This window comes from Daucus carota, chromosome 3, assembly GCF_001625215.2.
Source record: "Daucus carota subsp. sativus chromosome 3, DH1 v3.0, whole genome shotgun sequence".
Lineage (NCBI taxonomy): Eukaryota > Viridiplantae > Streptophyta > Magnoliopsida > Apiales > Apiaceae > Daucus > Daucus carota.
In genome coordinates, this window is record NC_030383.2 from 30,937,283 (window position 1) to 30,956,082 (window position 18,800).

At 33.4% G+C, this 18,800-nt stretch overlaps 3 protein-coding genes across 4 annotated transcripts; 1 reads left to right on the plus strand and 2 right to left on the minus strand.

Annotated features, from left to right (window-relative positions):
• The first annotated feature begins 1,982 nt into the window (after positions 1–1,982).
• On the plus strand, positions 1,983–7,854 carry LOC108211476 (serine/threonine-protein kinase BIK1). Of its 2 annotated transcripts, XR_001805054.2 has the most exons (7): positions 1,993–2,131; positions 5,860–6,086; positions 6,189–6,324; positions 6,528–6,649; positions 6,823–6,952; positions 7,039–7,416; positions 7,715–7,854. XR_001805054.2 is itself a non-coding variant. In XM_017383085.2 (6 exons), exons 2-6 carry the CDS (start codon positions 5,862–5,864, stop codon positions 7,356–7,358), a joined length of 933 nt encoding a protein of 310 aa, XP_017238574.1. In that variant the 5' UTR covers positions 1,983–2,131; positions 5,860–5,861; the 3' UTR covers positions 7,359–7,646. The 2 variants fall into 2 exon arrangements, 1 of the variants encoding a protein (XP_017238574.1); XM_017383085.2 differs by lacking the exon at positions 7,715–7,854 and having other exon boundaries at positions 1,983–2,131; positions 7,039–7,646.
• Positions 7,855–9,480: 1,626 nt separating this feature from the next.
• On the minus strand, positions 9,481–11,430 carry LOC108213563 (uncharacterized). Its single transcript, XM_017385367.2, has 2 exons — positions 10,742–11,430; positions 9,481–9,654 (listed from the first exon to the last, which is right to left on the minus strand). The coding sequence occupies exons 1-2, from the start codon at positions 11,302–11,304 to the stop codon at positions 9,588–9,590; spliced, it is 630 nt and encodes a 209-aa protein (XP_017240856.1). The 5' UTR covers positions 11,305–11,430; the 3' UTR covers positions 9,481–9,587.
• A 3,714-nt stretch (positions 11,431–15,144) lies between these two features.
• LOC108212355 (obg-like ATPase 1) lies at positions 15,145–16,915 on the minus strand. Its single transcript, XM_017384081.1, has 4 exons — positions 16,718–16,915; positions 16,381–16,468; positions 15,779–15,867; positions 15,145–15,156 (listed from the first exon to the last, which is right to left on the minus strand). Exons 1-4 carry the CDS (start codon positions 16,913–16,915, stop codon positions 15,145–15,147), a joined length of 387 nt encoding a protein of 128 aa, XP_017239570.1.
• Positions 16,916–18,800: the final 1,885 nt, after the last annotated feature.

Sequence of the window (18,800 nt, forward strand, 5' to 3'; positions counted from 1 at the left end):
TACTTGTTTCTCATATCCCTTTTTCTTTTTGCCAACTAGTTTTGCATATCTGGACTTCACCTTTCTTTCACCTTTTTTTGTGGTAATTTAGATTGTTAACTTATTTTGTCTTCGACTCGGTATTTAGTTATATATTCTACTCATCCTGATATTATGGGCAAACCATATGGCACTTGTTCAACTTCTATACAGTCTGAAAAGCAACATGAGTTGGCTTAGTGAACTATTGCATCGTGACGGTATGGACAAATGGTATGTTCTTGCTAAAATTTTGTACAGTCAAAAGCGACATGCTTTTGAGGTCTGGATTAGCACATTTTTCAAACATTCTATCTACTTCCCCGTGTAAATTTATAGGTCTCTTTTGAGAAAAAAATTTGTCCCAAAATACTTGTCTCTTTCTTCTTTCAATACAAATTTATCTCTATATTAATAATGAATTTTTTCAAACTCAACATTATTCTCATTTCAATGCACTAAATCTCTATACTTATTGTGATTTTTTTGAAACTCAACTATATTCTCCCTTTTCAATATACTAATTACTATATTCTCCCTTATCAATATACTAATTAATGATACATGAGATAAAGTTAGAGAATTGATAAATAAGCTCCAAATTTTACTATTTAAGCTCCAATTCAATTTTTTCCATTTATTATCACCATTAATATGGATGAAATATGTGGAGAAGTCATGGATAAATATGGTATAAAATTTGGAATTGGAGCTTAAATAGTAAAATGTGGAGCTTATTTAAAGTTATATCTAACCAACTACTTTCTTAATATGCGTGTTTATTCCAAAAGGGACCTATAAATTGATACGGAGGGAGCAAAATGTAACCAAATTAAATATTTAAATATTTTAAACCAAAAATATGTTTTACCCATACATGTTATTTTAAAATGAACTATATGATTTATTCAACAAGTTACACATTTGGTTATTTTCTCCTTGTGAGAGCCTAGTGTGTTTTGGTGTGATTTAATGTCCAAGACGTTAGATCCGTCGGATTTTTAAGGGTTTGATTCAATGATAAAGATTAATATGGGATTGCAATTACGATCGATAGCTTAAACTGATTTTGGTGAAGGTGTTGGTGAAGGCTATACATGTAGATATATCAATTTCAACGAATCGCTTGATTGTGTCTTTAAAAAGACTAGATTAATCAACAATATGATATGTTTTATGTTTGTTCGACTCGATTGTTTTTGTATATGCCGTATGGCTTTTCATTATTGAATTAATTCCTTTTTCTCAAAAAAAAATAATTACTTAGAGGAGCTTTTTGGGTTAAAGATTTTGTTATGTGTCATAAAAAACTAATCAAACATCTATTTACCAAACAGTTTTAGAAGAAATCACTAATCCAATCCGCTAGTCAAAACATCTATTTCAATCAGCTAGTCGATACATCTATTTCAATCTCCTAACCGCTAACCGCTAATTCGGCCAATGTCCAAAATAATAGAGTTGGAAAAAATGGCCCCAAATATCATTTATTAATATCAGGTAATCTAGCATTTTCAATTTTAAAAATATTATTTACATAGATTTTATTACATAGGATTTTTTACCACTAATATGTTTTTAAGAAATTGGATATTTTTAAGAGTATGGACCGGTTTGGAAGTTAGAGGGTTTGGCAAAAATTATAGATTTGAGGTGATTTAGAGGTTTAACCATTGGAATCCACTAATTTTGGTGTTTGGTAGTTAGAGGATTGAAATAGAAGTTTGGGTCCAAAAGCTAATTTTAAAAAAGCTACTTTGAGGAGCGTTTTGAATTAGAGGTTTTGGTTTGTGTCGGAAAAAGCTAATCAATCAGCTATTTACTAAACAGTTTTACGAAAAATCAGCTATTTACCAAAGAATTTTACGGGAAACAACTAATCTAATTCGCTAGTCAAAACATCTAATTCAATCGGCTAATCAAAACATCTAATTTAATCCTGTCACAGCTGACAGCTAACCCCCAATAAGGGCCTGTATACCAGAAGGGTTCTAAATATAGAAATCAAGTAAATTCATAGGTCTGGGCCGGAAGAATTACAAGCAAAACCAAAACCTCCAACGATCGATCTATATAGATACACAAGGCGAGATACATACATACCGATCTATAGGTATGTAATTTATAATCCTCTTTTCATGTTTTTGCAAAAAAGATTACTGTGATGTGCGTCTTGTACTGTGACACACGTCTCTGATGCAACGTAAGCAGAGTAGAACCACGTATATTTGAATGGTGTGTGTTATATGATTATATCTTTTGATTCCAAGTTATAGATATAGCATTCAATTGGGTGTTGGCCCATATATCACTTTCCAGGAAAAATGACTTGAATGTCGCGATTGTTAGATATGACTCCAATTTGGGAGTCCCTGGCATATATGGTGTAGCTGGGAGCTGGCACCAAATGTCACTTCGAAATTTGAGTTCGTTTCATGTTACGAAGACGCAACTTCGTCTTGTGTTTATATTTATTTTTAAAATAATATAATCAAAACGTAACTTCAATTTGTGTTTTAAGATGCCAAAACGCAACTTTTGTTAGTATTTGTGTGTATTGACAGTATTGTGTCTATCTAATAAGCTATTGGGTTTAAGAGGAAAACGTAACTTCGTGTTACGTTTTGATTAATAATGAAAACACAACTTTAAGTTGTGTTTTGGAGTGACGGTGAGGGCTTATTTTTTATATAGTGATATCTGGGTAATTATGTATTAAATAGTTATTCCCTCCGTCCCATCAGGTTATTTACGTTACTCTTTGGCACACATTTTAAGGATCCTATAAAGTATACTTCTGCTATATATTTATTTTTCTTAAAAACCCCGAAAAAAAGTTTAACGTTTAAACTTTTATTCAAAAAAAGAAAAAAATTAAAAAAAACGTTATTGAACTATACTTTATAAGAGCCTCAAAATGCGTGCAAACAGTGAATGTAAACATCCTGGTTGGACGGAGGGAGTAAGTGACATTGAGGGCTTTTTCTCCGTTGAGTTACACATGCTCTAGAATACAATTTATAGATACAGTTTAACTACTTGATTTAATATATGTTGTAAATATAAAAATTAAATATATAGATGTTGCTAATTGCCAATAAACTAATCAGAGCATTTCCGAACATACGAAACTTTTACGTAAACATAGTTAAAGAAAATTATAAATTAAAATTATAGAGATTATGTAAAAATATCTCAATTCCAATTCATAATTTAGTCAACCTATGCTAGTTATATTTGTCAAATCTCTGGCGATAAGAACATTACATATGATATTTGTTATCATATTAAAATGATATATTAATATATTATATATACAACAACCTAAAATAATATAAATATATTTTAAGGTATAGGTATTCTCATCAAAGCTCACGCCTCCTAGTTTGAACAAATTTTATATAATTAGTATTATATATTATATATATTATTTTAGCGGGAAAATTAAATTATAAATCTCTGAACTATTGGTGTTTTTTTGTCTAGGTTCCTGAACTATTCCGTTTTTTGGGTCACTTAACTTTTGTTTTTTAATTTAAGTCCTTTTGTCAAAAAATTTTGAACGGCGTTATAGTTAGAAAACTAGGATTCCAGATGTTCATACGGATTAAAGCAATTTTGAAGGTGTTAGTGAAATCCAAACTTAAAGTTCCGGTTGGCAAATTGAAACTTGAATCACTAGCGACAATCATATGACACCAATTTTCACAAACTAGGTTTAATTCAAAAAACCCTAAACTGGACCATAAATTTTGAGTTTTTGATCGAATTTAGGGACCTAAATTTATGAATTGGACCTAGTTTGTGAAAATTGGTGTCGTATGAGTGTCGCTAGTGATTCAAGCTTCAATTTGACGACTTGAACTTTAAATTCAGATATCGCCAACACCTTCAAAATTGCTTTGTTTGGTCCTAGTTTTCTTATTCTAACGCCGTTAGAATCTTTTTGATGGATGGACTTAGATAAAAAAATGAAAAAGTTAAGTGACCCAAAAAACGGAATCTGGAACCTAGTCTATAAAAGTAAAATGCCAATTCAGGGACCTAAATATTCCATATTTTAGATAACTCCATTAGAAATACTCTAAGCATGGAAAAGGCAAGGAAACATATTATTCAAAGCTAGCAGATATTTTTTCTAAAATAGATATATGCAATTTAGAGCTATCTTCTTTCATTAAAAACTGTGCATTGGATTTGAGGTTTAGTTTTTGCAGAAAAAAAAACTTTTTAATGTCATAAATAGAAATAGCTATGTATTTTTGCACTGGTTTTGGACATAGAGGTGATCACCAAAGTTCATCTGTGTAGTGCGCAATGCCCATGGTTAAAACAATGTAAGATGATGATTATGTAAAATCTTTATTGTGCTTTATTGGGACAGGCTATAATGATTGGTTATCTTTTGAAAATAGTATGTTATCATGATTCAAGTTATAAATAAAATATATTATTTTAATATGGTTATAGATAACGTGCTTCATGCGCGTGATCGTGGATCGATCCGGTACGCGGTACGAGTTCGGGAACGTGGAACGTTAGTTTAAGTGAATGGGGTACGCTGAAGTGTGAATCGGGTACGCGGGTTGATATAAGGATCCCGTTAATATATATATATATATATATATATATATATATATGTAATAAAGGTAGAAAAATATAAATATGTTACAAAATACAAGAAAAGATATTAAGAAATATGCACACATGTGATTTTGCAAGGTTTCGCAAAACTATCAAAAACAAAATTTTTAATTTAAACTATAATTTGAAATTAACATAAATTGAATAAGAATCAATTGAAACAAAATTCCCGCAACTAATTGATAGTGAATCATTTATCGGTGACTATTTTTTTAACATTAACTAATTTCGTTTACTTTTTTATATTAATTAATATAATAGTTTTGTTTTTGTAAGATTTCATTCACACCGTACACACTTCATCTTCTTCACAGTTCATCTTCTTCATCAGCAAACAAATATACATACAAACATGTATATGTATATTATGGATCATCAAAACAATACAGCACAAATAGATTTTCTTCCTTTCTTCCTCGTTTTAGTGTAGTCAGAGCAAGCATCCGCGGTTCGCCGGAAAGACGAATTGGAACGCGATCCCGGCCGATCCGGGTCGACTTCGACCCGTGTTCCGGTACGAGCGAACCGGTTCGCGGATCCATAGGCCGTACCGCGAACTGGGTAACTATGTGCACGTCCCTAGGTTCGACAAATATAATTCAGGGCTTGCCTAAAATTTTACCTAAAGGGGAATGTGCCATTGGAGTGAGCAATTTTCATACATTCTCTATATTTTTTATGTATGATATATCACATGGATTTTTAGCGAAGGAGTATTCCCTGTTAAAGATGCTCTTAGTGCTTTTGTCAGATACAAGGATTTTAAAACTGCCGGGGCTAAAAAAGAAAGTCTCTTGGCTTTGGAATCAATTTTATACTAATGTTTAATTAAAAGGATACACTTGGAATCTCAATCAATATATGGAGGTCTGCCACTGAAATTTGTTGAATTATGAGACCAATATAATGAATTGAAGTATTTTTTGCAGTATTTAATAAACGGTTTTTCCTATGGTGTGCCCATAAGCATGTGCTAAGCACCAAATTTCATGTATTTAACTCATTTTGATTGGCTACTACTTATTAATAATGGTGGCCCCCTACATATACAAAAGCTCCACCAATCAAAACAAGCTAAATAGCGCTTTAATAAAAGGTGGTTGTGGGACAATAGTATTTTCCCTCTTATGTTAAGGACTTTTTATGATCTTTCTTCTTTCGTTATCCTGTGTCAACTAATGTTAGAATCATTTACAGGTATGGACTTAGTTTTACAATCTCATCCAGAATTATTCACACATGACCAGCTAAAAGTAGCAACCAATGGATTTAGCGCTGAAAATTTAATCGCAAGTGCCCAGTTTGGAAAGCTTTACAGGGGAAAAATCAAACATGATGATGAGTCGGGAGAAGAAAAAGACGTGACTTTGAAAATCTGGGAGCATCAGAAGTGCTCATTCCAAGATCTCCGGTCGAAATTAAAAGTATATTCCTGATATTTCATGGTCTAGATCCATAGTTTGTCTTTTCTGTTTATAGATGAAAGCATATTACTGATTAACATCAAATATATTTTTTCTTTTCAGACGGAGGTATTGTTCTTGAAGCATCACAATCATCCAAATTTAGTAAAGCTGATTGGATGTTGCGAGTCTGATGAGTTATTAGCCACTATATATGATATCAGTCCACTTGATACCCTCCACAATTTATTAGAAAAAGGTAGTGTTTGAAATACTACTTGTTAGATTTATTTATTTTTAAAGTTATTATCCTTATCAAGTTGTTTTAAAAAAAAAAAAAATTCTTTTCTGAGAGTGATCATATCAGCTAGCCTTGTTTATCAATTCCTGGGTAGAATATTGTTTATGTATCTTGTATTATTTTATTTTCGCTTCTTCAGTGCAAAGTTTTGTCTTTTGCAGATCAGATGAACTGGCAGCAGACTGTCAATGTAGCACTTCAATTTGCTCGTCTTCTTGACGAATTACACCGCAGTGATTACTTGGTTCGAAATATATCTGCAGCTCACATAATGATTGATAAGGTCAGTGCTGTATTTGCAGTTAGCTTTGTTTTTATGTATGTACTTACGCATCACAAATGTCTTAAGACTTGAGGAATTCAGTTTTAAAGTTGGCTTTGTTTCATGTATGCACTTTTGCATCGCAAATGTCTTGAGACATTTCTTTAGGCATCAATTTTCAATGTTTAATGAAGGATTGCAACCCTATACTATTTGATCTTTCAATGCTAACTGGCGGATTTTTCGGGGATGTGCCAAATGGGTCCATTTGGGGATCGCCTGGTTATATTGACCCTCGTCTGATCTCTGCAGGAAAATTGCTAGGTACGGTATCAGCCATAAATATATTTTTTGCGCAGATTCTGTTTTTTAGGCTTTTCTGAAAATTAAAGTTGTTTCTGTGGTGACAGGTGCAAGTAGTCCATGGTCCGTGAAATGTGATATCTATTCTTATGGAGCATTACTTCTAAGTCTAATAGGGAAAAAAGCTTATAATCCAGAAAACAAAGAAGAAACAAAAGCAGATTGTTGGGCCAAGAAAGAGTTTAAGCCTGATTGTTCTTTGGTTCATAAGAAACTTCAGGATGATCCAGCCTATGATGCTCGCTGCGGAAATGATGTCACAGCGTTGGCTATGTGTTGTTTGGAATATTATCCACAAAGTCGGCCTATAATGCTGCAAATAGTTAAGTTTCTAGAGAAACGCCAAATCAAAGATGGGGATGCTTGATTGCCTACCTGGCTGGAGGTCAAATATATCTCCTTGTTTAGTAGCCTGAAACTCACAAGTATGTACTTTTCGGATCTGATTACCACTTCAGGACAGTGTTGGTGCTTCCTGGGGTAGTACTCCTTGCAAAATGAAGTAATAATTCAGCAGTTTTGAGTATATATGTATACAGGATGCAAACCATGTCCTCCAAAAGATCTTATACATTTTTGTAAAATTTCATTTTAAGAATTTGTAATAGAAAACAAAAACTCACTCCTAACTAATAGAGATATGTCTTGCTCTTGACTATTCCTTGCCATTTGAATTTTGAGTGACACTTGTAAGTTCTAACTGCCCTTTATCTTTGGCCTCAGCCTTGAACTCCAATTTTGCCGGTGCATGAGATTTGAGGACTGAGGTTGCTCTGTTGGAATAGTTGTCCCCTGAAGTGATTATCTTCTGACTCCTTGAGAAAACAGTTGACAGGTTATAAACTTAAAAGTTTTCTCAAGATTTAAGTGCTACTCCAGACTTGACTAAATTACCGTTTCTAGAAACCAGAATACTCGGAGGAGGTATGTGTAGGAATTTCAAGTTACCATTCTCTGTGCTTGCGTTGCTAAGAAGTCTTCAGGACACCATTTTAACTTGAGTTTACTCAATATTTATTATGTGTTGCTGGATCTGAGAGGCAGAAGCTAAATAAGTTGCCAGAGCTAAAGCAAACGCTGTTCCTCTGCTAATCTCTACTCCCCTGATATCATATTAGGCCTATTCAATTTCTTCTTAAGTAATTAGTCCAAGTGTCCAACTTTTTCTAAAATCAGAATGCGAGAGCTGAGAAACGGGGCCTTGCGTTGATCCAAAGGGTCATCCGGAACCCGAGACAGTGAGACGGACAGTGGGATGATTCGAAGAAATGAGATTTTTTAAAGAAACTTTTTCTAAAATCTCATCATAATATAATACCCAGATTTCTTCTTAAATCTCGTGATAATAATTTTACGTTTGTTCAGTTGTCAAAAGACTTTGCTCGAATATTTTCATCTACCTTTTTCTTTGTGAAAACGATTTTCTTTTATTTCAATTACGGTTAGCTGTTAATTGTTAGCGGATTGAATTAGCTGTTTTGACTAGGAGATTGAATTAGATGTTCTGACCAACGGATTGAATTAGCTATTTCTCGTAAAACTGGGTGGTAAATAGCTGATTGATTAGATTTTTCTGACACAAACCAAAACCGCTAATCCAAAAAACTCCTCAAAGTAGCTTTTTCAAAATTAGTTTTTTGGATCCAAATCTCTATTTCAATCTGCTAACTACCAAACACTAATATTAATATATTTTAGTGGTCAAACCTATAAAACATCTCAAACCTCTAATTTTGCACAACACCTCCAACTTCCAAACAAGGGCCTTGTGAGTGTGTTACTTTGTTAAAAATACCACTATAGTCCACAAAATCCAAACCTGAACTTGAAAATCTGTGCATGAAAGGTACTCCCTCTATCCCATTTTAGTTGTCACATTTTTATTTTTGTTGGTCAAATTGACTACTTTTTGACCAAAGATTATATGTCACTCTTTCATTATTTTGAAAAACTAAAAATTACATCTTAAAGTAGATTAAAAATTATTTCCGGTGATATATTTTTTTTATTTTATCAATTAATAATATATTAATAAATTACAGTCAAACTTGGGTCAATTTGACCGGCACAATACCAAATGTGAAAACTAAAATGGGACGGAGGGAGTATCGCATACTCCCTCCGTCCCAAAAAGATTGAACTGCTTTGACTTTCACGGAGATTAAAAAAAAAGGTAGTAAAAGAAATTAAATTAGTTGAAAAGTTGGTAAAGTGATGGGACCCATCAAAATTTTAATAATATATTTGAGATAGTGGAGGAAAGTAGTGGGTATAATAGTGTTTATATAATTATAGAATAGAGATAGTGGAAGAAGTAGTGGGTGTAATAGTGAAAAGTAGGGTTCAAAAATAGTAAGTGTAATAGGTTCATTCTTTTTGGGACGTCAAAAAAAAATAAGTGTCAATTAAAATGGGACGGAGGGAGTATAAAGTTTGACACCATCGATGTCTCATTTAATCGAAAAAAACGCACTCAAAATTTACAGCAATAAAAAAAATTAGAAAAGAAATATACAAAATTCCAGCTTTCCACATCTTAGCTACAGAACTTCTAAAGCTCAACATGTCTACATAAATCTTAGAAAAAACATTTGATTCACTCTACGATTTTCTTTTTATTCGAATGAAAGGGTGAGCATCCGCAGAGTAATCCGCCTTTCTTCCTGCAATTTAAAAATAAACGTTATATGAACATCTGGTCAATTACTGTATTACACAAGATTAGTAATAATGAATTTCACGTCTGGGGGAGCCAGCACATCATTTGAGAAAATTGAATAAAGTTAATATTAAAGTTGAGAAACTGGATCTTACAAAAAAAAAAGAAGAAAAGTTGAGAAATTGTTAATATGAATAGATGTAATTGATCGGATAAAATTTGAAACTAGAATATAAAAATTTGAGATGAACTTTCGATGGAAGTGCATGCAAGTTGTAACGCCTGCGCGTTGCAACACAAAAACATGTACGTGATTTTTTATTTTACTAATTTCAGTGGTGTTCAGTGTTCACACTTGATATTTGAGATTATAATTTAATTTAATCGATAAAATAATATTATATTTTAACACATTCGGAACCAAATATCAGAAGTACTTTTGGCGGAGATTACTTCTCATATGTCTATGATTTGAATATATCTCTCAAAACAAATTTGTTTTAAAATATTATTTATTTCAGAAGAATAAAATATAAAATAGAATTTCATCTTTATTCATATTAAGTACATCACTAAATGAAAATAAGTAATGTAATACAGATTTTGAATAATGAGTAAATATTGACTCTTGAATAAAATACAGTAATTATAATAATAATAGTTAAAAACGAAGTGAAGAAGCATATATATATATATATACTCCCTCCGTTCCGATGAAATATATACATTGGTTGTGGACACTGAGAAAGTATTGAGTGTAATAGTGTTTATATTATGGAAAATGCTTGGTGCACATAATTGTATACAAAATTGTGTACATAATGACATGTGGGAGGTTTTAATTGGATTGGACCCCCTGTATTCACATCAACCACCCCAATTAAAACCTTCCACCTCAATTGCCACGTCATTATGTACAAGTTTTATGTACACAATTATGTGCACCTAACACTGCTCTTATATTATTATAGCATGAATATAGTGGAAGAAAGTAGTTGGTATAATAATGTTGTATATTATTAAACTATATTATTTTTGAAATATATAGAAATGATAGGATATGCTAAAAATGAATGGGACGGAGGGAGTACCTTGTGCTATTACTACTAACAGTAACAGTGGTGTCTGAGCTTCCAGTGCTTCCATGGCTACTGAATCCACCTGCAGCAGTAGTGGTGTGGGAATATGTTGGGATTTCCTTTGATTTTTGAGTGGCTCCAAGAGGCAGTGCAGGGAATACCATCTTCAACAACAACCCTCCTCCTGTCTTGTAATTCTTACTAGTACTAGTCTGTCTTGAACTGCCTTGCAGCTTCCTCACACTGGCTTGCTGCTTCTTCTTCTTGTTGTTGTTTTGTTGGAATCCCAGTTTTTGATGATGATCTACAAGGTCTCTTAACGACAGCTCGTAAGAGGAGTCAGGCATGCTCTTCACCATCTCCATCAGCTCCTTCTGACCTCTTGCTATGGCTTCTACTCTTGCACTCCTCATCATCTTCTTGTTGTTTGACATTTTCGAATCACCCCACAAGGGTGGCGATGAACAAGCACCTCCACCTGATTCTGCATCTCCATGATCAATATTAAATTCAATATTGTCACTGCCACCTTTTTCTCCATATTCTGATCTGTCAACACAGCTATAGTATGCCATTCCTCCTGCAACTTCCAACCTCTTGCAAGTGATATATGTATGTACTGTATGAACCACACCATCACCAAGTGCTCTATTATTGTTATATAATCAAATTTTTATCCAAAGTAAAATTTATTTTTCTATTTCTTTTCTGCCTCCGACCTTCCAATATGTCAATGACTTTCTAGATAGGTGGACGTGGGGTCCCGTTTTCCCTATTGTTTGTGCACACTTATCTTATAAAAATATATAATCAGTTATTTTCGGTAAAAAAGGATTATGTTCGTATACTACCGGTGGAGTTAAGTATTTGGGAGTGATTTACATTGTTTGTTTACACGAAAATAATAGTATAAACTCACGTTTTCTTTAAGGAAAATAATTGGGGAATTATCTTGTATATTGTTTTTTCAATCTTATTTTCAAAAATACTACCTTATCCAATCTTATTTTCAAATCTCTAAAATATTTTCAAAAATACTACCTTTTTGAAAATATTTTCCAAAAATATATATATATATATATCGACTCTAACGATGAGGTCGAAAATGACATTTGAAAACTGAAACTTGAAATCATGATTTGTAGTTGCATATATGGTTGCATATGCAACCACAGTATTTTTGAAAATATTTTAGAGAAGGTAGTATTTTTGAAAATAAGATTGGATAAGGCAGTATTTTTGGAAATAAGATTGAAAACGTAGTTATGAATAAAAAAAGCCCAAAATAATTTACTTTTGAAAAAGAAAAAAAAGTAGACAAGTTCTTAAAAAAGTTGAGATACATAGAATATTGTTAATCTTGTGTCAAGTTACTCTATCTCTCCCTGTGTTTTTGACATTTTATACGTAATTTAAGTAACACGATATATCTATAGTTGTTATTTTTATAATTTTTTTTGGTATTTTTTTTTTGAAAAGATAATGAAAACCAAAGAATTTAAACCGGAAAGCTTTAATAAAGGATTTGAAAGAGAACACTTTAACCCCCTAAAAACACAAGATCGCATCCAGGTTACAGTATTGAAATTATAATCAACCACTATCAATAAACAATACCTTACAACATCCAATCATCTTCGATATGAAGAATCACTGTCAATCTATTCCAGCTATGACTTACATCTGAATCTCAATAGCACAACTCTAGCTAGCACCAACCTTACCAATCTTCCTGGACATTCCTCGACCATTAGATCTTTAACACCTCTGACTCCTCACCTAGCATTAGCCTTATTCATGATCACAATCTAACCACTCATCTTTCAACCTTTCTGAAATGGTTAAAAGAGAATAGCAAGAGTGAGCAACAATGCTCAGCAAGTAGTAATAAACAATGATAATTCCGAAATGATATAACAGAAGCTCACGGGTTCAACATACTTTATCAAAAGATTCAACATGAATTCACAAGACCAGGGTATTGTTTAGAAGGATTCACAATAACTTGCAGTATTGGAACACTGAAGAATTCAATCTTTCCAAGAGAATTATTGAATTGGATTATCATATTTTTAATTAAAACCAATGTTAGGCTGTTGATCAGTCATGCCTAACCTCGAGAAGGCCCCGCCATGCTCTATCACTGGATCCAAGGCACTCATTGGCATAATATGACCACCCATCTGGTTTGACCACGAATCTAGTCCACATAATTTTATAAAAACAACAATCCAATTCTATAATTCAATTTAACAAGCCAATGTAAATCAATATGACAGAATCACAATCATTATCAACAACGGAATTATTCCAAATTAACTTTTGATAATCAATTTTTCACAAACCATAGTCCATCCTTTCATAAATCATAGTTCAGGAAATCCCTAACTATTCAGTATCCTCTATTATCGGCTAATTTTATTGTATTTAGCCTGCAAAACCAGCATGACAATGGCGGGTTGAGTAATCAAGAAGATCCCAACTCATTCTAAGTTCTAATTATCACTGAGCAACACATGCTTCAATGACAATATGAACTTCGAATTAATTTGTGAAAATGAATTTATCTGGATCTTAAGAATTATAAAGGATGGATCTGAATACTTGCACTAATCGGAACAATTGGAACAAATATAAAAGAATGGATCAGAAATTTTGCAATATTTCACTACAAGAAAATCCGAGATTCCCAACGGAATTTTCCGTCGGTAAACATGAAATCCCGTTGGTAAAATGGAATGCCAACCGAATTCCCAACGGAAAAAACTATTACTAAAATCCTCGTTGGTAAAATTTTCCCAACAGAATATGGATTCCGATGGTAATGTTACAACTGATTAACGGATCGGGAGGCGGTTGACTTTAAAAGAAATCCATTGTCCCAACGGATATTCCGTTGGTAACTTGCCAACAGACATTAAACCGTTGGTAATATGCCAACAACAATTGCCACAACGTTCCGTTGGTAAAAGACTTTACCAAGGGAATGACATTCTGTTGGTAAAGAACTTTACCAACGGAATGCCTACAAATTGTGCTCTAGAATAAAGATTAAATTTTATTTATTTATAATTCAATTCCGTTGGTAAACGGTTGGTAAAGTTGTAAAATATAATTTTTTTTTATTTTTATTAATACATTTAAATTTTGTTGACATCCCTGTATTATACAATTAATAAAACAAATTGCTTCATTAGATAAAAGAAATGTCATAAATGAAAAGCAACATCCAAAGTTATAATTCATAAGTCATACATACTTCATACGTAACATACAAAAAGCTAGCTTGTCTCGTACAGAATGTCTAATTTTCAATCCGATTATTAAATGCCATAGCAAGTTGCCTCTTCATCTCTTCCATTTGCTTTTTCATCTCTTCCAATTCCTGATTTCTCCTCACCTCTTGTAGTTGCTTCACCCGATTCTTCATGTCTTGTAACTCAACTTGCATTTGTTGGTATTCTTCATCATTGGAGTTGGATCCTTACCCTGAGTCTCCGTCTAAAGTTAAAAAATTATTTTGAAAAATTAGAAATAGAAAAATAAAACAAGTATGCTAAAGGCAGTGCAGTTCAATATTAACCCAAGCAACTGCTTCGACAATTAAACTAAATACCGAATTTCGGACGTAAACTTATTGTACAGAATGTACTGTAGTGTTCATTACAAACCTTAAATTAGTGAAACTTCAACCAAAGCTATCACTATCAGTGTTATTAAAAGCGCGCATATGCGCTCGCATATGCGAGATGCAATGCGAGGTTAGAGATGCGTGCGCTTTTCAACGCATGAAGAGCATAAGCGAGATGCGGGAAGCGTAGGAAAAGCGCGCTTTTTTATTTTTTTGACTGGGCTGTTGACTGAGCCATTGACTAGGTTGTTGACTGGGTCTTTTTAAAAGAAAAGGGTCATAAAACCCAAAAACAGACAGACACGCATCTTTGATACCATACAACACGTACATACACATACATAGGCAATCGATTGAACAAGATCTGTGCAGGATAATCTCCTTTCTGGTAATTATCTTCTTTCTTGTATACACACACACACACACACACACACATATATACACATGTACACACACATATCTATACACATATACACACATACACACACACATGCACACACATATACAGAAATATATATACATAATCTTGTCTATACACATATACTGATTATAATAATAATTATTTAGTATAGACATATTATATATGTGTATATATATGAACATATTATTTATTTTTTGCTAATAATATATATATATGAACACACAAAGATATGATATTCTGATTAGTGACTAATTTACGACAAATAGATGGCTGAACGGAAAGACGTGGCTTGGAAATATTCACGAGCGGTGAAAGAGGTTTTAGATTATCAACTACTAGGATTTTAGATTATCTATTTGTGCCCTAACTATGAACCTGATTATCATCAACATGTTCAATGACAATCTAATATGCTTATTACTTGTTAAATTTAATTGTTATGCATTTTTTTATAATTTTTTACGCTTTGTTTCAAAAAGCGCACATCTCGCATTGCGCGTTGCACTTATGCGCCAGGAGGCCCTTTGCGCTTCAGTGCGCATATCGCATTTAATAACACTGATCACTATCATTCCTTAGTGTCAAAAATATAATCATAATTAGTTGATGGCTATTTTGTTCTGCGTAAGATTGTGTGCGATAACTATAGTGTTTAGGCTTTATATGTCTTTGCTAATGATAAAATATTAGGAACAGACAGATGACAGTTGCCTACTACTAACCAAATCTACTATTCTTTTATATACTGATAATAGAATTATATATTTTAAAAAGAGCCTAACATATTTCTACAACTTAATCACCAGAACTAATTCCCAGTGACTTGTATCTATCTCTAAATAATAACATTAAATTTCATCGGACTATAATTAAATTAGTGTATACTCTGCACCATTTACATCAGGCTTCAGGGTAAAGCTTTGTTGGGGAAAAAAACTCAACAAGTAACAAGTACACTTATGGACTCATAAAATTTATTAATGCATAAAAACATTACCTTGAGCCGTAACTCTTGAATAGTCTCTAGATCCCTCACGGGATCCACAGTGTCATCAACTTGGGTAATTTCAGGATCATCAAAACCACCTGATACAGAAAGAATATAAATGCAAAGAATAAACACCAACAACCGGGGGGTGAATATTTGGAAAGTTACCTAACTAAAAAGTTATTTAATTATTGTTACTGTTAATCCGTTATAAGTCTACCAAGTTTCCTACTTGAATACCTCTTATGTTTCAGTGTTCACTGTTCATTGTTCATATGCATCCACATAAAAATTATCTATACTTTTAAGATTCCACCAAGAGAATTTGATTAAACCCATAACATTAGTATAGTAGTTACCACTTCCCACAAAGGAGAGCCAAGAAAGATAATCAAAGACGAGATGTGAGCTTTCATGCATTTTTTCACTTAAATAGCAAATAACTAAATAACTAGATAAGTATAACACCTACAAGTTACTTGTTAAAGCATAAACTTAACAACCTGACATAAGATACACTTGGCAATTTCTGATTAATAGTTATCTATTAGAGAATGGATCCATGACTTCCATTGCTCGTCCTATTTGTATGATCTAACTAAAATGAAAACAGTAAACAAATTTCGTATACTGGATTATATTAAAGGCTATAGTAGCAAGTGAAGATATAATATCATGGATTTCAAGAAAAGCTGCTACCTGACAAACAAATAACAAAAGTAAATGCAATTGAATACATGGACTCTTAGCTATCTTTAGAAAGTTTTAGTCGGTACAGATTAACCACACAGTTGACCAGTAGAAACCTCAGCTACGCCTGAGAATTCTAACTTATTTATTGGTTCCAATCAAACCAATGAAAATGAAATTCATCAACTAAACAATTACATAGTATTCCAGTAACGTATTTGTAAATTGCATCATATATTGGGCACTGAAATCACTAACCTCACTTTTCAGTTTATACATTTGGCAAAGCGATTCAAACCGCTCATCTGGAATGTACACTCGGGCCTCGTTAGGTTCTATAGTACAAAAAGGGTAATTCTCAGCCGGTGTTGATAATATAGTGAGCGTGTTAAAAAGAGTAAATATGCCAACATTTGGCATTCCAACATGAAATCCAAGTAAAACAATAAGTCTCATAGTTAACTTAAAAGACTAGACATTTGCATACGAGACGGACAGGTTCCAAATTCTCAGCCGGTGTTGACTTTTGCATACGATGTCCGACTTGGGCGCATAATACCTTTTCGGGGACGGCAGAACGAGATGGACAGGTTCCAAATCCACGTAGTCCATTTGGCGCAGTTTTTCAAGGCGATCTGAGGCTGTTTAGGTCTCCAAACGGGCTCTCGAAGTTTTCCGGAATTTTTCGAAGGATGAATTCGAAGCTGTTCTTCCGGGGCCATAATAGTGGATGTGTTTTATTATGATTTACATAATTCTTGATTATTGTTATTACGTGTTTCTTGTCTGTGTTGTTATGCCATGTGATACTAACCATTCGCATGCTAGAATGACATGGACATAGGGATGTTTTTTCATTAATGCTTTAATCATGTTAGTATGCTGCCATGTTATGTGTTCTTTGTGTTGCTATTACCATGATAGTATGCATGTGGACTTCGAAGAAATAACATAGGACGATGCATCTAGATTAAAATCCTCAAAGTAAATTCTAAGTGGGAGAGGGAATTAATATGATATTAAATCCCATGGTCTCCATCATTGTTTGTTTGTATGTAATTTAACATAAAGACGAATATAAATTATGTATACATCACCCATCGTGACGTGTAATTTATGGTGTCTAGAATGTTATAGATATTACTGGAACAAACTTCTTAAATTAATACGAATAAATACGAATTTTCTTTATCTCTGATTTGGGGCGATTTCTAAGGCTTATGGGTATTAAGTGAGACCGATGTGACTCCTCCACTGCCTAAAAATCAAACCATTGACGAATATTGAATTGAAGTATTCTATTCAAAGAATATTGGAAGGTATACATGCCGCCCATCGTGTCGTACCAAGTTCCATAGGTTTCGGATAATTTAAGATTTGATGATGGTATACACTTAGCTATGAAAAATAATATAGACCACCCCGACGTGGCTTATTGTTTAGTAATAGGACCGAAGTAACGTTTAAACAAATTTAGGTGGTATTGTCACCCATCGTGACGTACCAGAAACTTATGGTATTTAAACGTTAGTGCATTTAATTTTAATAATTGTTAGAGGAACCAATAGGTCTTAATTTTTAATGCACCCTTCTTTATGTGTAATGTGATTTTTCCATGCATGATTCTCAGGATAAAATGGGCTTTAATCCACTGTTCACCATACTTAAGGATAACAAAATTACCAGACCTAACTATATTGAATGGAAACGTAATTTGGACATTGTGTTGACTGCTGAAGGAGTACAAGTTTTGCACTTATGAACGCAAGCCTGAGCAGCCCGCTGCTGATGCTCCTGATGAGGATAAGGAGTATTATAAGCGGTGGACAAAGGCTGATGAGATGTCGCGATGTTACATTCTGGCAGCAATGTCGGGTGTTTTGCAGCATCAGCATCATGTTATGGCCATTGCTTCGGATATGCTCTTTAATCTCAAGGAACTTTTTGGAGATTAGAATAGGGCTGCTAGGCAAGTAGCCATGAACGCTTTAATGAACACTCAGATGGCTGAAGGTACACCTGTAAGGGATCATGTTCTCAAGATGATGTCACATCTGAATGAGATAGAGATCCTTAGTGCTGAGCTTGACGAGGAACCCAGATTGACATTATCCTTATGAGCTTGCCCAAGAGTTTTGAGCAGTTCCGCTTGAATTACAACATGAACAAGAGGCAGTATAGTCTTGCGGAACTGCTGACAGAACTTCAGGCAGCTGAAGGATTACTTCGGCAGAGTGTTCAAGTGAATGTGGCTGAGAAAGGTTCTTCCTCTAAGCCGAAAGGCAATAAGAAGAAGAAAAAGGCTCAGACATAGAAAGCTGTGAAGGAAGTGGGAGTTCAA